General features: G+C 37.9%; 1 protein-coding gene across 5 annotated transcripts in view; it reads right to left on the reverse strand.

The window, feature by feature from the left end:
- The window catches only part of GRM1 (glutamate metabotropic receptor 1), a 349,857-nt gene that overhangs the window by 104,721 nt on the left and 224,210 nt on the right, over window positions 1-20,926 (reverse strand). For all 5 annotated transcript variants that reach the window (XM_068551043.1, XM_068551042.1, XM_068551044.1 and 2 more), the window contains exon 3: window positions 10,417-10,652. In XM_068551043.1, the coding sequence (XP_068407144.1) occupies window positions 10,417-10,652 (236 nt within the window). The remainder of the gene's footprint in view (window positions 1-10,416; window positions 10,653-20,926) is intronic.

Here is a 20,926-nt window from a genome sequence, read left to right on the forward strand (position 1 = left end):
TATACTTCAGGAGTGCATACTGGTATTTGGGCTTATAAAGGCAAAGAGAAGTTATTACCCTGGGACCTAATGGGCTGAAGTAAACTGGAACCTATTTCAGTTCATAGATGATCTTAATCTGGATCAAACTGTAATGGATCAATTTCATACAAACTTACATAATAAGTTAATTCAAAACAGAATGTTCATAAAGTTTAAAACCTGATGAGGCAAAAATATTATAAAAATTAGTACCAATCTAAAAATTGTGAATGGCAGTATCCAAACTACTGGGGCAATAATACACATGCCCAGAAGGTCTTGAAATTTTGTCAAATCAGACTGGCTGTCATTATCTTACTAGTGCTCAGCTATTGGTAAGCATCAGAGATGCCATCAAAATTCTTTCATTATGTCTTGGATAATAACCAAGTACAAGGATATACTAGCTTTAAAAAGCATTGTGACAATCTGTTCCCCACTGGTACAAAGAATAAGGGGAGAAAGTAAAATTATGGCTGTAAATATACTAGATTATGAAAAAAGCTGGTGAGGAAATAATGAACCTGGTATATTCATACAGTTAATACGCTGCCAGCCACAGCAAATCTTAATATTGTCATATTTCAAGAAAATGGTAATATTTATTTTCAAGGGAGCACAAAATGGTCATGTTCGTAGAACAATAATTACATATTTAGCAACCTACAGTGAGGGAACAATCCAAAAATAGTAACAACAGAAATCATGAAAACTCTCTGTACCATATTTAGTGTTTTTTTGTTTTGTTTTCTGTTTTTCTTCTAGTCATTTGTGTGTGTGTGTGTTCATTTTTTTTTAACATCTTTATTGGAGTATAATTGCTTTGCAATGGTGTGTTAGTTTCTGCTGTATAACAAAGTGAATCAGTTATACATATACATACATCCCCATATCTCGTCCCTCTTGCATCTCCCCCCCTCCCCCCCTCCCTATCCCACCCATCTAGGTGGTCACGAAGCACCGAGCTGATCTCACTGTGCTACGCGGCTGCTTCCCACTAGCTATCTATTTTACGTTTGGTAGTGTATATATGTCCATGCCACTCTCTCACGTCATCCCAGCTTACCCTTCCCCATCCCCATGTCCTCAAGTCTATTCTCTATGTCTGTGTTTTTATTCCTGTCCTGCCCCTAGGTCCTTCAGAACGAATTGTGGGTTTTTTTTGTTTTTTTTTTTAGATTCCATATACGTGTGTTAGCATACGGTATTTGTTTTTCTCTTTCTGACTTACTTCACTCTGTATGACAGTCTCTAGGTCCATCCACTCACTACCAATAACTCAATTTCATTTCTTTTTATGGCTGAGTAATATTCCATTGTATATATGTGCCACATCTTCTTTATCCATGCATCTGTCGATGGACACTTAGGTTGCTTCCATGTCCTGGCTATTATAAATAGAGCTGCAGTGAACATTGTGGTACATAACTCTTTTTGAATTATGGTTTTCTCAGGGTATATGCCAGGTAGTGGGATTGCTGGGATGTATGGCAGTTCTATTTTTAGTTTTTGGAGGAACATCCATACAATTCTCCATAGTGGCTGTTATCAATTTACATTCCCACCAAGAGGGCAAGAGAGTTCCCTTTTCTCCATACCCTCTCCAGCATTTATTGTTTGTAGATTTCTGATGATGGCCATTCTAACCGGTGTGAAGTAACACCTCACTATAGCATTGATTTGCAATTCTCTAATGATTAGTGATGTTGAGCATCCTTTCATGTGTTTGTTGGCAATCTGTACAATTTCTTTGGAGAAATGTTTATTTAGGTCTTATGCCCATTTTTGGATTGGGTTATTTGTTTTTTTGATACTGAGCTGCTTGTAAATTTTGGAGGTTAATTCTTCATCAATTGCTTCGTTTGCAAATATTTTCTCCAATTCTGAGGGTTGTCTTTTCATTTTGTTTATGGTTTCTTTGCTGTGCAAAAGCTTTTAAGTTTCATTAGGTCCCATTTGTTTATTTTTGTTTTTATTTCCATTACTCTAGGTGGTGGATCAAAAAAGATCTTGCTGTGATTTATGTCAAAGTGTGTTCTTCCTATGTTTTCCTCTAAGAGATTTATAGTGTCCAGTCTTACATTTAGGTCTCTAATCCATTTTGAGTTTATTTTTGGCTATGGTGTCAGGGAGTGTTCTAATTTCATTCTTTTACATGTAGCTGTCCAGTTTTCCCAGCACCACTTATTGAAGAGTCTATCTTTTATCCATTGTATATCCTTGCCTCATTTGTCATAGATTAGTTGACCATAGGTGCATGGGATATCTCTGGGCTTTCTATCCTGTTCCATTGGTCTATATTTCTGTTTTTGTGCCAGTACCATATTGTCTTAATTACTGTAGCTTTGTAGTATAGTCTGAAGTCAGGGTGTCTGATTCCTCCAGCTCCGTTTTTCTTTCTTAAGATTGCTTTGGCTATTCAGGGTCTTTTGTGTTTCCATACAAACTGTAAAATTTCTTGATCTAGTTCTGTGAAAAATGTCATTGGTAATTTAATAGGGATTGCATTGAACCTGTAGATTGCTTTGGGTAGTAGAGTCATTTTCACAATATTGGTTCTTCCAATCCAAGAACATGGTATATCTCTCCATCTGTTGGTATCATCTTTAATTGCTTTCATCAGTGTCTTATAGTTTTCTGCATACAGTTCTTTTGTCTCCCTAGGTAGGTTTATTCCCAGGTATTTTATTCTTTTTGTTGCAATGGTCAATGGGAGTGTTTCCTTAATTTCTCTTTCAGATTTTTCATCATTAGTGTACAGGAATGCAAGAGAGTTCTGTGCATTAATTTTGCATCCTGAAACTTTACCAAATACATTGATTAGCTCTAGTAGTTTTCTGGTGACATCTTTAGGATTCTCTATGTATAGTATCATGTCATCTGCAAACAGTGACAGTTTTACTTCTTCTTTTCCAATTTGTATTCCTTTTATTTCTTTTTCTTCTCTGTTTGCCGTGGCTAGGACTTCCAAAACTATGTTGAATAATAGTGGTGAGAGTGGGAAAACTTGCCTTGTTCCTGATCTTAGAGGAAATGTTTTCAGTTTTTCACCATTGAGAATGATGTTTGCTCTGGGTTTGTCATATATGGCCTTTATTATGTTGAGGTAGGTTCCCTCTATCCCCACTTTCTGGAGACTTTTTATCATAAATGGGTGTTGAATTTCGACAAAAGCTTTTTCTGCATCTATTGAGATGATCATATCGTTTTTATTCTTCAATTTGTTAATATGGTGTATCACATTGATTGATCTGCATATATTGAAGAATCCTTGCATCCCTGGGATAAATTTCACTTGATCATGGTGTATGATCCTTTTAATGTGTTGTTGGATTCTGTTTGCTAGTATTTTGTTGAGGATTTTTGCATCTATATTCATCAGTGATATTGGTCTGTAATTTTCTTTTTTTGTAGTATCTTTGTCTGGTTTTTGTATCAGGGTGATGGTGCCCTCATAGAATGAGTGTGGGAGTGTTCCTTCCTCTGCAATTGTTTGGAAGACTTTGAGAAGGATGGGTGTTAGCTCTTCTCTAAATATGTGATAGAATTCACCTGTGAAGCCATCTGGTACTGGACTTCTTTTGTTGGAAGAGTTTTAATCACAATTTCAATTTCATTACTTGTGATTGGTGTGTTCATATTTTCTATTTCTTCCTGGTTCAGTCTTGGAAGGTTATACCTTTCTAAGAATTTGTCCAGTTTTTCCAGGTTGTCCATTCTATTGGCATAGAGTTGCTTGTAGTAGTCTCTTAGGATGCTTTGTATTTCTGTGGTGTCTGTTGTTACTTCTCCTTTTTCATTTCGAATATTATTGATTTGAGTCCTCTCCATCTCTTTCTTGATGGGTCTGGCTAATGGTTTATCAATTTTGTTTATCTTCTCAAAGAACCAGCTCTTAGTTTTATTGATCTTTGCTATTGTTTTCTTTGTTTCTATTTCATTTATTTCTGCTCTGATCTTTATGATTTCTTTCATTCTGCTAACTTTGGGTTTTGTTTGTTGTTCTTTCTCTAGTTCTTTTAGGTGTAAGGTTAGATTGTTTATTTGAGATTTTTCTTGTTTCTTGAGGTAGGCTTGTATTGCTATAAACTTCCCTCTTAGAACTGCTTTTGCTGCATCCCATAGGTTTTGGATGGTCGTGTTTTCATTGTCATTTGTCTCTAGGTATTTTTTGATTTCCTCTTTGATTGCTTCAGTGATCTCTTGGTTATTTAGTATCGTATTGTTTAGCCTCCATGTGTTTGCGTTTTTTACGTTTTTTTCCTTATAATTGATTTCTAATCACATAGCGTTGTGGTCAGAAAAGATGCTTGATATGATTTCAATTTTCTTAAATATACTGAGGCTCGATTTGTGATCCAAGATGTGATCTATCCTGGAGAATGTTCCGTGCGTACTTGAGTAGAAAGTGTAATCTGCTGTTTTTGGCTGGAATGCCCTATAAATGTCAATTAAATCTATCTGGTCTGTTGTGTCATTTAAAGCTTGTGTTTCCTTATTAATTTTCTTTTTGGATGATCTGTCCATTGGTGTAAGGGAGGTGTTAAAGTCCCCCACTATATTGTGTTACTGTCGATTTCCTCTTTTACAGATGTTAGCAGTTGCCATATGTATTGAGGTGCTCCTATCTTGGGTGCATATATCTTTATAATTGTTATATCTTCTTCTTGGATTGATATCTTGATCATTATGTAGTGTCCTTCCTTGTCTCTTGTAACGTTTTTTATTTTAAAGTCTATTTCATCTGATATGAGTATTGCTACTCCAGCTTTCTTTTGATTTCCGTTTGCATGGAATATCTTTTCCATCCCTTCACTTTCAGTCTGTATGTGTCCCTAGGTCTGACGTGGGTCCCTTGTGCACAGCAAATATATGGGTCTTGTTTCTGTATCCATTCAGCGAGCCTGTGTCTTTTGGTTGGAGCATTAATCCATTCACGTTTAAGGTAATTATTGATATGTATGTTCCTATTACCATTTTCTTAATTGTTTTGTGTTCGTTTTTGTAGCTCCTTTTCTTCTCTTGTGTTTCTGACTTAGAGAAGTTCCTTTACCATTTGTTGTAGAGCTGGTTTGGTGGTGCTGAATTCTCTTAGCTTTTGCTTGTCTGTAAAGCTTTTGATTTCTCCATCAAATCTGAATGAGCTCCTTGACGGGTAGAGTAATCTTGGTTGTAGGTTCTTCCCTTTCATCACTTTAAATATGTCATGTCACTCCCTTGTGGCTTGTAGAGTTTCTGCTGAGAAATCAGCTGTTAACCTTATGGGAGTTCCCCTGTATGTTATTTGTCGTTTTTCCCTTGCTGCTTTCAGTAATTTTTCTTTGTCTTTAATTTTTGCCAATTTGATTACTATGTGTCTTGGCGAGTTTCACCTTGGGTTTATCCTGTATGGGACTGTCTGCGCTTCCTGGACTTGGGTGGCTATTTCCTTTCCCATGTTAGGGAAGTTTTTGATTATAATCTCTTCCAATATTTTCTCAGGTACTTTCTCTCTCTCTTTTCCTTCTGGGACCCCTGTAATGTGAATGTTTTGGCATTTAATCTTGTCCCAGAGGTCTCTTAGGCTGTCTTCATTTCTTTTCATTCTTTTTTCTTTATTCTGTTCCACAGCAGTGAATTCCACCATTCTGTCTTCCAGGTCACTTATCCATTCCTCTGCCTCAGTTATTCTGCTATTGATTCCTTCTAGTGTATTTTTCATTTCAATTATTGTATTACTCATCTCTGTTTGTTTGTTCTTTAATTCTTCTAGGTCTTTGTTAAACATTTCTTGCATCTTCTCGGTCTTTGCCTCCTTTCTTTTTCCGAGGTCCTGGGTTATCTTCACTATCATTATTCTGAATTATTTTTCTGGAAGGTTGCCTATCTCCACTTCATTTAGTTGTTTTTCTGGGGTTTTATCTTGTTCCTTCATCTGGTACATAGCCCTCTGCCTTTTCATCTTGTCTATCTTTCTGTGAATGTGGTGTTTGTTCCACAGGCTGCAGGATTGTAGTTCTTCTTGCTTCTGCTGTTTGCCCTCTGGTGGATGAGGCTAAGAGGCTTTTGCAAGCTTCCTGATGGGAGGGACTGGTGGTGGGTAGAGCTGGCTGTTGCTCTGGTGGGTAGAGCTCAATAAAACTTTAATTTGATTGTCTGCTGATGGGTGGGGCTGGGTTCCCTTCCTGTTGGTTGTTTCGTCTGAGGCAACCCAACACTGGAGCTTACCTGGGCTCTTTGGTGGGGCTAATGGCGGACTATGGGAGGGCTCACGCCAAGGAGTACTTCCCACAACTTCTGCTGCCAGTGTTCTTGTCCTCACAGTGAGACACAGCCACCCCCCGCCTCTGCAGGAGACCCTCCAACACTAGCAGGTAGGTCTGGTTCAGTCTCCTATGGGGTCACTGCTCCTTCCCCTGGGTCCCAATGTGCACACTATTTGGTGTGTGCCCTCCAAGAGTGGAGTCTCTGTTTCCCCCAGTCCTGTCGAAGTCCTGCAATCAAATCCCACTAGCCTTCAAAGTCTGATTCTCTAGGAATTCCTCCTCCTGTTGCTGGGCCCCCACGTTGGGAAGCCTGATGTGGGGCTCAGACCCTTCACTCCAGTGGGTGGACTTCTGTGGTATAAGTGTTCTCCAGTTTGTGAGTCACCCACCCAGCAGTTATGGGATTTGATCTTATTGTGATTGTGCCCCTCCTATCATCTCATTGTGACTTCTCCTTTGTCTTTGGATGTGGGGTATCTTTTTTAGTGAGTTCCAGTGTCTTCCTGTCAATGACTGCTCAGCAGTTAGTTGTGATTCTGGTGCTCTCGCAAGAGGGAGTGAGAGCACGTCCTTCTACTCCGCCATCTTGAACCAATCGATCTCACAATGATTAATTTTTTAGAAGTTAGACTTTGATGTTTTAGTTAGTGCTTTTCCAACACATCTCCAGTCCCTTGATATACTCAACTAATTAAGCAGTGATGTAGACTTTTCATGAAGTACTTTTTAATTAGCCACAGTGATTCCCAAATTATTCAGCCTGAGCTCAGGACCCTTAATATTCAAACTGACAATCCAGAGCATGTAAACTCTTTATTTAAATAGTGACATCTGAAATTAAGCTCAATAAAGGTTTCTATGGAAACTAACTGCAATATCAAAACTTTGCAAAACACCAAAATGACCCAATTAGAAGAGGTAAAAATAAATGTCAGAAAGTGTAGCTATGAATATTATGGAAAGGTTACTTCTATTTCTTTACATTAATTTTCATAAGTGTGTCTGCATATTCATTAGAAGACTACAGAATTCATTTGATATTCAAGAATATCAAGTAGATAAGAATGATACATGAAGTGAAATTTTATGTTGATCTGCAATAAAATTGAAGCCAATTCCCTACACAGACTAAAACTGAAGAGTTAGTTTACATAAATGTATGCACACAGACATAAAATTCTAGGATTTTTGCAGCAGAAAAGATGAATAACTTTTATGAATTAGTTCCAAGTAGAGAAGTTAAATAAGCCTTCTCTCTTCCTTAGAACTAAGAACAAAGGGAAATATTTGCTGAACTTGACTCCAGAATGAAATGCAAATAAAAACATGTTTATCAAATTTTATAATCAAATAAGAAGCTCTTAAAAATAGCTTTGAGAGTCAAGCGTAATATAAGAACAATTCATGAATGTGCCAATCTTTTTTTCCTGCTATGAATGTTAACCAAGTTTAGATTTCAACCTTGACATTTGCATATACTGTGACAAATGAAAACCCAAAGTATTATTGTACATGGCTGCAGAATTCTAACTTTTGTTTTGAAAGCTCAGGTCTCAAGATATTTTCCTGGAAATCCTTAAATAAAGACATCCAAACATGTTTAAAAAGTAATATTCTGAACTCTACTAATGAAACACAGTATCAAAGTGACATATATAGTTGCATCACTAACAGGCACCTCAAACTTAACTCATCTGAAATTTAGCTCCTGATCTTTCCCTAACCTGCTTTTCCTGGAGTCTTCCTCATCTCAGTCAATGGCTACACCATCTTTTCAGTTGCTCAGACCAGAGTCATTTTTCACAATTCTATCAGCAAATCCCCTCAGCTCTCATTCAAAATATCCTCAGAATTCAATCACCTCTCTCCATCTTGCTTGCCACAACCATGCCCCAATCCACCACACTCTCACCTACATTATTACAGCAACCTCCTAACTGCTCTGCTTCCTTCTTCTGACTTTCCCCCTTTTGTCAAAATTTAAAAACTGCAGCAAGAGTAATTCTGTTCAGAAAAAGTAAGGCTGATCCTGTCTCTACTGTGCTCGAACTTCCCAGTGGCTTTCCATCTCACTCAGAACAAAGCCAAAGTTTTCACAAGGGACAGTTAAGTCCTACAGGACCTGTTCCCCTGTGTGCCTCTCTGACTTATCACCTGCTATTCAATGTACTCACTGGCTTCAGGCAGCCTGAGCTCCTTACTGTTCTCCCACTAAGCCGGGCATGCCGGTGCATCTTTTTATTTGCTATTCCTCTGCTTGGAATGCCCTTCCCAGGTGTTTGCTTGGCTCACTCTCACATCTTTAATCAAATGTCTCCTTCTCAGTGAGGCTTCCTCTGGCCATTCTCTTTTAACATGCTCTTATGATCACTTAAATGAGAATATATTTTGCTTAATTTATTTTTGTTCTATTTATTTCCCTGCACTGAAATGTAAGGTTATTGAAACAGTTCTTTTCCTCTTTTGTTTTCTGCTGTATTTCCATCTCCTAGAATAAAGCCTTGCATATACTAGGTGCTCAATAAATTTTGTTGAACGTTGAATCAGTGAAATATATTTCATTTAGAAAAATAATAGTCCTAACTTTTCCTTAAATAAAGTAAAACTCATTGACAACAACATAAATTAACTGATCAATACATTAATAAGAAATGACTGAGATTCCAGAGATCAGTGGTGTACAGGTTCTATGAGGGTTATAAGAACTCCCTATCTTCAAAGATCTTACCGTTTAAGAAAACAACATTCATTAGAAAACAATAAAAGACAATCTATTACTAAATTCTAAGTCCAAAGTAGTCAAGCATTGTGGTATTTAGGAGGTGAGTGTTCTAATCCCATTGCTGCCATTAACTAAATGAACCTAAGGAAATGTTGCCCCTTTATCCTCAATGTCTTCATTTTGCAAATAAGGAGAATGCACTAGGTGGCTTATTGGTCCACTAGAATTCTTAACCTCTATTGGTCTATTATTTGAGAGAAGAGAGAAGTCAGTAGAGATATGTGACAGAGGTGGTTAGCTGTTCAGCAACTCTTTTCCTCTTCTCCTAGCTCTTAGCCTCCCAAGAAGCCATACAAAAGAAGTTCTAAAAACCTTGATTGATTGAAAATAGATTCACACCAAGCAGTTTCCCAGTGAATTCTGCTGAATTTTATCAAGTTAGACACAAATCACTGCATTTAAATATTTTGGTATTTTAAAATAATTTTCTAATATCAAAATGTGAATGTTATTAAAAGTAGAAATAGTTTTTGTCATTATTCTTACCCTGTCTTATAAAAACTAGATTTCTTCAGTTGTTATTTATCTATATCATGCGTATTATCTGTTTTGATTTGCCCAAAGAGACCACAAGTTTCTCTAGGTCAAGAGTCATGACATTATACACCTTGCTGTCCTTTTTTTGGGGGAGGGGTGTATTCAGTGCTTTGTATGTGCTGTGTGAATGAATGGGGTCTAGACATTTCTGAATAAAATCTTCTCAGCCTAGTTATAGGAAATATGTGTCACATCACTGTGCTACAATACAAATTTGGTCATGGATAGAGTCTTTAATGCTCTGGTAGTTCCTGGTGGCAGGGAGAAGGGAGACATCCTGTGGAGTTCATCAAGCCCTGAAAGACCTTTAACAATGTGCCGCCCTTCTTTGGCATGCCTCTAGTGAGTAGTGCATGGGAAGTATCTGTCCCTTCTTATTGCTTGTGCCCATATACACCCATGTTGGTGGTGTGCCCCTAGGTGACATCTTATCTTCTGCTGACTTTTATATCAAAGCAAGTCCTAAAGAAGAAAAAGGGATCAAACCAGTGCTGCTTACTTATGTCTGCGGTTAGCATCTCCTAAGCATGCGTGCAATACAATCTCTTCCCTCTGGCCTGAATACTAAATACCTGAATTCTCAGTTTCCTTTTCCTTTATTTATCTTTTCGTATAACTTGTCCCGCCAGAGACCAAAGCAGTCTCCATGTTTCCAGAATATAGAAACATGAATCCTTGGGGCAATACACACTCCCTCCTCATTTTAGCTATTTTATAAATTAAGTTGGCAAGTTAGTTCTTGTATCTCCAGCCTTGGCACTTTCTATACTTATTGAACAAAATGGAAGAGGTGACCAAAATCTGAGTTGTGATGTTGTAAACACGAGTTACCTGTGCAGATTCTTTTAAAGTTGGGATTTTCCAGAATGTGTCCTGGTAGGCGGCACTGGAACCGATGTTGCCAGAACTCAGGGAACCAGGGATTCCGCGTATTAGTGTCCAGCCTCAGTTTCAGGAAATAATCATCAAAGGACCTGACCTCTGGAGACTGCAGCTTTATCGTGATTCCCCCGTTGGCTTCCACCTCATAACCTTCAATGACTTCATCTCTGTCTGCCCAGCCATCACTAAAAAATGCAGGGATTGGGGTGGGGAGAGAGAAAGACAAAAGTCTCACAAATAGAGCTATGAGTTTTGCATGAATGAAGCAATTCAGCAAGACTTAAAGTCTATTTTAAGCCAACATTGTTAACTATCAATGACTTTTTTTTATTTTTGTGGAGAATAGAAAATTATAGTGTCATAATGTCAAAAACAAACAATCATAATGTCTTGTTTGTTTTTCACAGTAGTGAAAGTGATGATGAAGATGATGACAGTAACAATTACAAGAACTAACGTTTATTGAGCATTTACTAGTCACCAGATTCTGCACTACTCAATTTTACTGAGTCAGATGTTCAGCAAATAGCTGAGTCCTGGTGGATCCTGGATACAGATCCAGGCAGTCTGGCTCCCAAGCCCCATTGCTCTTTACAACTAGACCACAAAGCCCATCGGTTGTTCTCCAAACCCGAAGAAAATAAAACCCAGGTACTCAGGACCTTCTCAATAAGAGCTAGGCAAGGTTTCAAGGTTGCAATCAAGACCATTATACGAGCTGCATTATATAGCGTAGAAAATTGATTTAGCTTAGAAACATGACAATCACAGATTTTGTTCCTGGACATTGTTCAAATTTGCATCTCTTAGAAATGACCAGATGCTTTTTTTTTTCCTAATGTTATTTCAAAATAACAGCATTAAAAGAAAACAACCTGACTCCCCAAAATAAAAAAATCCTCCTGCTCTCTAAATGGCAGTTCACTGACATTTCATTTGTAGGTTCAAATTTTTTAAGTTTGCCCACTTTCTAGAACATTCACATCTGCCAAGAGGGATATATCTCCAGTTTAATTCAAGTGTATCTATGAGCTAGGCCCAACCTCATGTGAGTGGCTATGATCTCTTCCCAAGAGGGGGTCAAAGAAAAATTGCACCAGAGTTAAAGAGGCAAAGAAGACTTTATTCAAGACTATTTCAATAGGCCAAAGATACTGAACTCAATTCTGCTGAAACAAAAGGTGGAAGTGCTAGGATAAGCTAGTGAGGAAGTGCTGGCTGACACTGAGTGGAGCTTGGTCAATGTGATTAAACCATCTGTGTTTGATAATTGTCATTTATCTAAATTAGGCTCCCACCTTCCCACAGAAAAAGGGCGAGAGGGGTCTGCTATCACTCTTAACGATCAAATTTTAAAGGGATGGCTCCCAGGCTCCTGAGAAAAAAATTTCGCTGTTGTAAAACTAGCAAGAGGCTGGGAGAAATTTTACATTTCAAAGGGGCAGAGAAAGAATTGACACTGGCGTGCCTTTAAAAGTAAAAAGCTGTGACAAAGTGAGAGAGTGGCATGGACATATATACACTACCAAACATAAAATAGATAGCTAGTGGGAAGCAGCCGCATAGCACAGGGAGATCAGCTCGGTGCTTTGTGACCACCTAGAGGGGTGGGATAGGGAGGGTGGGAGGGAGGGAGACGCAAGAGGGAAGAGATATGGGAACATATGTATATGTATAATTGATTCACTTTGTTATAAAGTGGAAACTAACACACCATTGTAAAGCAATTATACTCCAATAAAGATGTTAAAAAAAAAAAAGTAATGCTCTAAGAAAAGGGAATTTTGGGGGCCCAAAGTAAGGAAGAAATTTGCCTAAATTCTAGTCAAGCTTTGGAGAACATTAAGAGTGCCTTGATCAAGGAGTGGATCTATTCCTCTACCCACAGAGTAGGTAGAGGTAGCCCTGCATGTAGCCCTGCAGTTTCTGGAACACAACCATTCAGTCTCTGCCAGAGAAAGTGTTTTATCACTTGCTTCTCACAGAGCAGGGAGCTGGGCCAAACACATATGACAGACCATAGCTCATTCCTCTCCTTGTTACCTGAGACCAATTTAGATAAATGTGTCCTCCACTTAGCTGAGCTAATTGGTATAATTTCATTCCAGAATCTTCCCAGTGAACCACACAGGAGCTACATTTTCAACAGATCAAATACAGAAGGTAAGTTGACTTAATATGATCCAGAACTAAAGGAATTTTGAGGTAAGGTGTAGTCTAACCAGCCAGACCAGAGAATATCTATATGCTTCTTCTAAATCTGCTAGAATATAAATTTTAATATTTTGCATGGATTTTTCTTTTCTCTCTTTCCTCCCTCTTCCCTCCCTTCTTTCCTTCCTTCCTTCCTTCTGCATTTACCTAGCACCTACTATGTACCAGATGCTCTGCTATGCTCAGGATTCAGTTCAGAATAAGAAATATTATTCTCTTCCCCCTAGTGTTACAGACTTGTGGGAAAACAGATGTTAAACAAGAATTTCAAACACTGTGGAGGTAAAGAAGGAGAAGTGACCAAAACTATGGGAAGGAGGGGCTTGGGTCTAACTTAGTCTTGTGTGTATGTATGTGAGTGTGGGTGAAGAAAGGTGTGATTAGGAATGGTTTTCCTAAGAAAGTGATGTCTGAGTTGAGACTCAAAGGATGAGTAGGCATTAGTCAGGTCCAGACAGGAGGAGGGATTGGTAAAGAAAATTCCTGATAGATTATCTAACATATAGGAAAGAACAAGGCTCATTCAAAGAATTTAGAGTGTCTGTTCATGGGAGCACAGAGAGAAGTTAGCAGGAGATGGGGATGTGGGCAAAATTCCACCCTAGGAACTCTTAGCCTAAGGACTATAGTAGATCCTCAAAGTGTTGTAAGGCTATTACTTAATGAGGTCATTCAGCTCTACCCTCTGGTGGTAAATGACCTGAGTATTTTGGGGGACAAGTCCTCTACTCACCATCACTGAACATGATGGCCAATCAAACTGATTAAAAGAAAAAAAAAAAGCCCACTCATTTATCTTTCTATATCCTCAGTCTGGTTAGAAAGGTTTGAACTAGTTTGTTTGGATTTATTCACATTTATTTCACAACTACATCTATAGCAGTTTGAAGATGAGAGCTATAGTTCATGTCATGTTGAAAAGGAGGGTAAAAATAAAACCAGTTAGGTTTTCAAGAAATTCTGCCTATGAGTATATATTTAAAATCAAGATGACATAACTTGAAGGAAATAATTACTTTTTGATGTTGTTAGGCTTGAAGTGTGTTTCTCCCCAAGGTTTAATATTATGCGAGACTTTTATGTGCATGTATAGTCTGAACAAGAAACTCACAATTTTTAAAAGTGTATGAAATGTCTTCCCTAGTGTTTATTTGCATTTTTTAGAAAAATCATTAAGTTTATAAAAGCGAGTATCATGTGTCAGTGCTGGAAGCAGAGAAAGTGTGACCTCCTGCCCTTTTGCAACCAACACAGAGGAGTGCATCATAGGAGTAAACCCTTGTCTATGAATATAGACAACTTGAAGTCATATGGTTTAGTGGGGTGAAGCCCTAAACCCCCTTTGCCATTGGTCAAAGCCCTTCCCCCCTCACCACAGATGACTCCCTTCTAGAAATTAGAGTTGGTGTTAGATCCAAGAGGTTATAAAATCAGGGACAACCGAGATGTGATAGAGAAAATATTCAACTAGGATTAGTCGGATTAGTCGGTGAATATATATTGAAGTGTTAATTGCTAAAGTTTGGTATGAGATCTTAAATCTATCACAGGTGAGGTATAAGGGAATGATAACAAATCAAAAGTCACAGAAAAACAATCATAAAGCAACTCCTGGTTTGTATATATTTTAATCACTTCTTCTATGTACCACTTGTCAAATGTATATATTTGAGGATTTTGAAAGATTTTCGCTCTTTAGTTATAGTATTGAGATTTTTTACAAGGATATTGTTCTGGTGAATTCTCTGTGAAGCACACTTGGGAACGGAGAGCCAGCAGCTCTCCTGATACATGGTATAGGTTTTATCTTTCCCTGTTGATGGTGGTAGGGTGGTGGTGGTAGTGGCGGTGGTGGTGTCGACTGTGCTCGAGCAGAGATGACCTGCAGGCACCTGCTCACCCCAAGTGTCTGGAGTGAATCCTGCCGGGCTGGGTGCTGGTCAGCCTTAGGCAGGGCTGAGCTCTTCTGAGGCACATTCACAGCCTCTAGCAGCCTCTGCTGCTCCATCTGTCTCCCAGTTTTGAGTTCATTTTCTATCTGGGGTCTGGCTATGAAACTGCATAATGTGAATAAATGGGGGGAACATTTAACAGGAAGCTACATGTCTTAAGTATTCCTCACAAATATACAAGACTCCTTATTTCCTATCTCCCCTCAACATTTTTATACAACAATTCTTTCACAAGATTGTTCTTCACTTCCCACAAAAGCATGGCTCTAGTCCTGTGAAATTTCACAATCCAAACTTATAATAAGATTTCTTCCACTCAATAAATTCTGATATTAACAACAAGGGAATATTATTTCTAATTCTACCTATTACAACTTGACAGGAGCTTCAGGAGTGTTATTTTGCATTATATCAGTTAAAATAATTTAATAAGCTAATTGATAGTAAAAAAAAGAATGCAATAGTATTCATTTAAAAAATTGTACAAAAACATTTTAGAAAATCCTATTTACATTCAATTAAAATAATTACAGTCTAGAGAGTAAAGCAATTTGATTTGTGTAATGAATTCAAGTGATTGTGTATACCTGATAATAAAACTATAATTCTTTAAAAATAATCCAAAGTTTACCACGTAACCTGGGACAGAATAAAAGCATAATAAAAACAATATTTTCAAAAACATATGTAAACAAGCACAACATTACATAAATTAAAATGCTAACTATATTTACAAAGGTTGAAGAAATGTAGGATAATGTAATTTAAGCCAAGTGATGCCAATTATGAGAAATATTTTGGAGGTAACGGCATCTTTTTCAATAATAATTGAGACTGGTTTTATTCATTCAATGCTCATTCACTAAGAGTCTTATATGAGTTAAGCATTTGCTTACTGCTTTGATACATTGCTCAAAAGTAGAGGCAAGGCTTTTGCCATCAAGGCAATTACAGGGGTGGGATAGTCTGGCTGCTGAATACACAATAGCCACAGAGCTGCAATCCCTGAAAGAAAAGGAAGACAGGCTACAGAAGCATAGAGATGGGGCAAAGGAGTCATGCCAAGGGAGATTTTGCCCAAGGGGAAATAACATCTAGGATGGAACTTAAAGGAGGAGTTGAAGTTGCCCAGGTAAAGAGGGAGATGGGAGAGAGGCCAACTAAAGAGGGAACAAAGCTTTGAAACAACAGCAAGGCTTTCAGTTTACTTAGAGTGTTCAAGGTAAGGAAAGATAGGACAAGCAGGGGTGAGATCTGGAAGAACCTTAACATCCTTGTTAAGGGTTTTGGATTTCATTTTTATGGTGGTAAGAAACTACTCAGATTTTCAGCAGGAATATGACACAATTAGATTTGTTTTAGAGGGTTTTTCTAGAAAGTACCTAGAGTGTAAGTACTTGTGAAGATTCTTTGGTTCTAGAATTCTGAGGCAGAAACTGTAGAAACAAACACATAGACATGTGCACACACACATGCACACACACAGGCTAATAACATTGTATTATGAAGGCACAGTGGCAGTGTTGATGAATCAGGAATTGGGGTAGTGGTCACAATTAGTTTATATTTAATTTTAAAATTAGTTACTGCCAATTCACCATGAATGTAGAACTAACACAAAATGTAGGTCTCTTTATTTAATTATCTAGGACAGGCATTTAGAGGTCACTCAGCCTACTGAAAAACACAAGAGAGGATGAGGGGATGGAGTCACCTTTTATTGTCCTGTACATCTGGAATTATTATAGAACTCAAACAGAAGCCTTACTTCTAAAGCTACTCTGTTTCAGTGGAAAACGGAGGCTGGGGAGAGAATGGGAAGGTATCAAAAGACAAAAGAGGAAGAATGAAGGGAATTAATTCTCAAGGAGCTGAAGCTCCATGTAAAGGTCAAGGTCAGATCAGGTTTCCTTACTTTCCATCTGCTCCTGACCCTTAAACCCTAACCCACCTCTGGCATCCTGAGCCTGGAATCATCTGCCACCCGGAGACTTGTAATTATCCTCCTCTCCTAGCAGAAATGTAGGGCAACTACTGATAAACATTGCACACAGCCATGCAAGTGTGGAGGCCCTTCCTAAACCTTCTACAGACCATTTCTCATGTATCAGTTACAATTTCAAGCCAGTGTGAAAGAAGGGTGGGCCAATGCGGAATTACTTGTGGACAAGTAGGTCTTTTGAATTCCTTCAAATTCTACTGCCAGGGTAGCACCCCATTTTGTCTCTCATTCAATTAACCCGAAGAGACAATATGAAATAGGAATTGGTTAGTTAAACTTTCTAAGCCTCTGTTTCTCCACCTATAAAATGGGAATGGAAATGGTTATCAACTTCTTAAGAGTTGTGTGAGAATTAAACTAGATAATCCATATAAAACACTTATCACAGTACATAGGGCATGATGAAGTCTTACTAGACATAACAGTTCTTTATCATCAATCTTCTCATGATCCAACCAATGTACTGAGCTGTTTCGACAGGTAGGAGAGACTTCTCTACAAAAGTGCTGCTCACAGTGTGGTCCAAAGATTGGTGCCAGTCATTATCTATTTTTTACCAGTTGATGAGGAGAGACTGAGAGGAAGCATTTAGAAAAACCTACAGCAGTTAGACATTGTTGCAAGGTCTAAGAACATGACTGGTGGACTCATGTCTTTGAATAAACAGGGTTTAACCACTTTGTTTTCCAATTCATATGGTGAATTGCCCATGCCTCAAGCCTATCCACAGTCATATGCAGTAGAACTCAGTTACACTGTGTGAGCTTTTATGGTTACTTTGCCAAATACAACCCCAAATTATATAAATATCTGAGAATATATAAGCACTTATTTTTATCAATTTGTTTTTACAATCACATTAAATTTTAATCAAGACTGTTTTATAATGTATCATATAACATTACTTTCTATAGCAGAGAAATAAAATTTTCATTATTTACTTTAACTCCAATTATATGTGGCCGCACAAGCTTCACCAGACTTTTTTTTTTTTTTTTTTTTACAAGAAAAGATACAATTTGCTGAATGTGGCAATAGTATTTGAATGTGGGCAGCGGAAATGATTCCATAGAAATAGGGCAAAAAGAGTTCCAATGAAATTTACCTGAAAAGATGTTGGTTTATATATTGAATTTATCCCTAATTGATGGTGAAGTGCTGAAACCATAGTGTATTATCTGTGGGGCTGTTTTAGTTAATGAATTTGTGAAATCATCAAAATGTATTAGTCATTTGTAGTAGCCCTGCCACCCTTTTCCACAGTTTTGCTTTCCTCTGTTTCAGTTACCCACAGTCAACCGTGGTCTGAAAACACTAAATGAAAAATTCCAGAAATAAACAATTTATAAGTTTTAAATTGCATGCTGTTCCGAGTAGCGTGATGAAATCGCTTGAGGTCCAGCTCCATCCAGCCCAAGGTGTGAGTCAACCTTTTTCCAGGATATCCCACCTGTTAGTCACTTAGTAGCCATATCGTCTCAGTTATCAGATTGACTGTTGAGGTATTACTTGTGTTCAAGTATCATTTTACTTATTAATGGGCTCAAAGTGCTAGAGTGGTGATGTTGGTAATTGCGATATGTCAAAGAGAAGGAGTAAGATGTTTCCTTTAAGTGAAAAGTTCTCAAATTAATAAGGAAAGAAAAAAATTGTATGCTGAAGTTGCTAAGATCTACAGTAAGAACAAATCTTCTTTCCATGAAATTGTGAAGAAGGAAAAAGAAATTTGTGATAGTTTTGCTATTACACCTCAAACTGCAAAAGTTACAACCACAGTGTATGAAAAGTGCTTAGTTAAGATGTAAAAAGCAATACATTTGTACAATAAGCTTTTTTTTTTAAACTAATTAATTTATTTATTTTTGGCTGTGTTGGGTCTTCGTCTCTGTGCAAGGGCTCTCTCCAGTTGCGGCAAGCGGGGTCCACTCCTCATCGCGGTGCGCGGGCCTCTCACTATCGCGGCCTCTCTTATTGCAGAGCACAGGCTCCAGACGCGCAGGCTCAGTAGTTGTGGCTCACGGGCCCAGTTGCTCCGCGGCATGCGGGATCCTCCCAGACCAGGGCTCGAACCCGTGTCCCCTGCACTGGCAGGCAGACTCTCAACCACTGCACCACCAGGGAAGCCCCAATAAGATATTTTGAAAGAAAGAAAGACAACACATTCACCTAACGTTTATTACAGTATATTGTTAGTTTTTGCTGTTAATCTCTTCCAGTGCCTAATTTATAAATTAAACTTTATCATAGATATGTATGTATAGAAAAAAACATAGTATATATAGGAGTCAGTACTATTTGCAGTTTCAGGCATCCACTGGGGGTCTTGGAATGTATCCCCCATGGATAAAGAGGGACTACTGTATACACAAAACATAAAGGATTAAAAATTTAAACCAAAAGAATCATTTGAAAGTAAAAGCATTGAATTAAAAGCCGATAAAAGCATGTGTTCAATATTCTACACATAAACATTAGTGTTTCATGGGTTTTATATGAAGTGGCATTTGCGATTGCTAAGAATTAAATATATATACAGTTGACAAGACATTATGAATGACTACGTTAGAGGTATTTACTTAGAAATGTTCAGTGATTTTGGTAAAACGGTAACTCAAGTACTACTTTCTGATGCCATCATGGCTGGATGATTTCCAAAACTGCCTAATGATATGGAAAACCAACTCACTGAATAAATAAAGCTGGTAAAGCATTCTTTCACTGTAAGTTGATGAATGTGCAGATATTGCTTTTTGTGGCAGTTCTTTTAGTATATGTGCAGTTTGAAAATGATAAAGATTTGAAGAAAGAAATCTCTGCTCTGATTTAAATTCTCTTTTAGTGGGACTTCCCTAGTGGCATAGTGGTTAAGAATCTGCCTGCCAATGCAGGGGACACAGGTCCCAGCCCTGGTCCGCGAAGATCCCACATGCCGCGGAGCAACTAAGCCCATGCGCCACAACTACTGAGTCCATGTGCCACAATAACTGAAGCCCGTGCGCCTAGAGCCCATGCTCTGCAACAAGAGAAGACACTGCAATGAGAAGCCCGCACACTGCAACAAAGAGTAGCCCCCGCTCGCCGCAACTAAAGCCCGCGCGCAGCAACGAAGACTCAACACAGCCAAAAATAAAATAAAATAATTTTAAAAAAATTCTCTTTTAGCTTTATGGCTGAGAAACACAAGTAGCTCTAAATTTTATAAAATTATGAAGAATTATTTTGTCAAGAAATGTGGTTGACAGTTTATGTTTTATATAAAGGAATGTTCTGATGCTGCAACTGCCAGCATCAGGAAAACATTCTGAAGTAGTTACCTAAGTTAAGGAGCTTGTGAGAGAATGTAAATCAATGCAATGCTTCCCTCATTGAGAAAGTCTTGATTTTAAAAAAGTCAGCTGAAGTAAACAACGCTGGTGACACAGCACAAATTTTGAGTTATGTAAGACCCAAAGTTGGCTCATTAGAACTGACTGTTAGCATTTTTTCCGAATGCTGTATTCAGTAAATTCATGTTGGTAGATTGAAATTATCCATGATGGTGATACATACTTCAAGCAAACCAGTAAATGCTACAAATTAGGGATTCTTCTTTCTTGTTTTCTTTTCCCACACAACCAGTTATGATAATATGGAAACTGACCATGAACAGCTATTTTTGGTATTAAAGAAAGAAGCTGTGTCAAGAGTGTCTGAACTGCAAAATAAACTCTTAAATGTTTCTTCAGGAGAAGAAATAAGGTTGGTTCCAATATTTAAACATATTAATACGAAAGCCTGACTTGCTCTATTGACTGATATCTTGGATATATTTAGTAATCTTTATATTTCTATGAAAAGAAATAATTCGATTATTTTTCCAAAGGGGAGCTAAGATTAAAGAGCAAAATTAAAAGTTAGAAATTTTGAAGAACAAGGTTTTTTTGCAGATTGCTATATCACAGTTTTAATTTTAAAATAATTGTCAATAAGTAGGAAATGATCTTGATATTATCATCTGCAAAGTGTTATCAGCAAACACTATGAATTTGATTGCTTTAGTCTCCTTGGGCTACCTAACAAATACCATAGACTCGTGGCTTTAACAATGGAAATTTATTTTCTCACAGTTCTGGAGAATAGAAGTCCAAGATCAAGGTTCCAACTGATTCAGTTTCACTGAGCGCTCTCTTCCTGGCTTGCCAACTATGTCCTAACATGGCCTTTCCTTGGCGTATATAGAGACACAATGAGAGAGAACAATCTCTCTGGTGTTTATTCTAACAAGTACGCTAATCCGATTGGATCAGGGCTC

Source organism: Eschrichtius robustus, chromosome 9 (genome assembly GCF_028021215.1).
Source record: "Eschrichtius robustus isolate mEscRob2 chromosome 9, mEscRob2.pri, whole genome shotgun sequence".
Taxonomy (NCBI): domain Eukaryota; kingdom Metazoa; phylum Chordata; class Mammalia; order Artiodactyla; family Eschrichtiidae; genus Eschrichtius; species Eschrichtius robustus.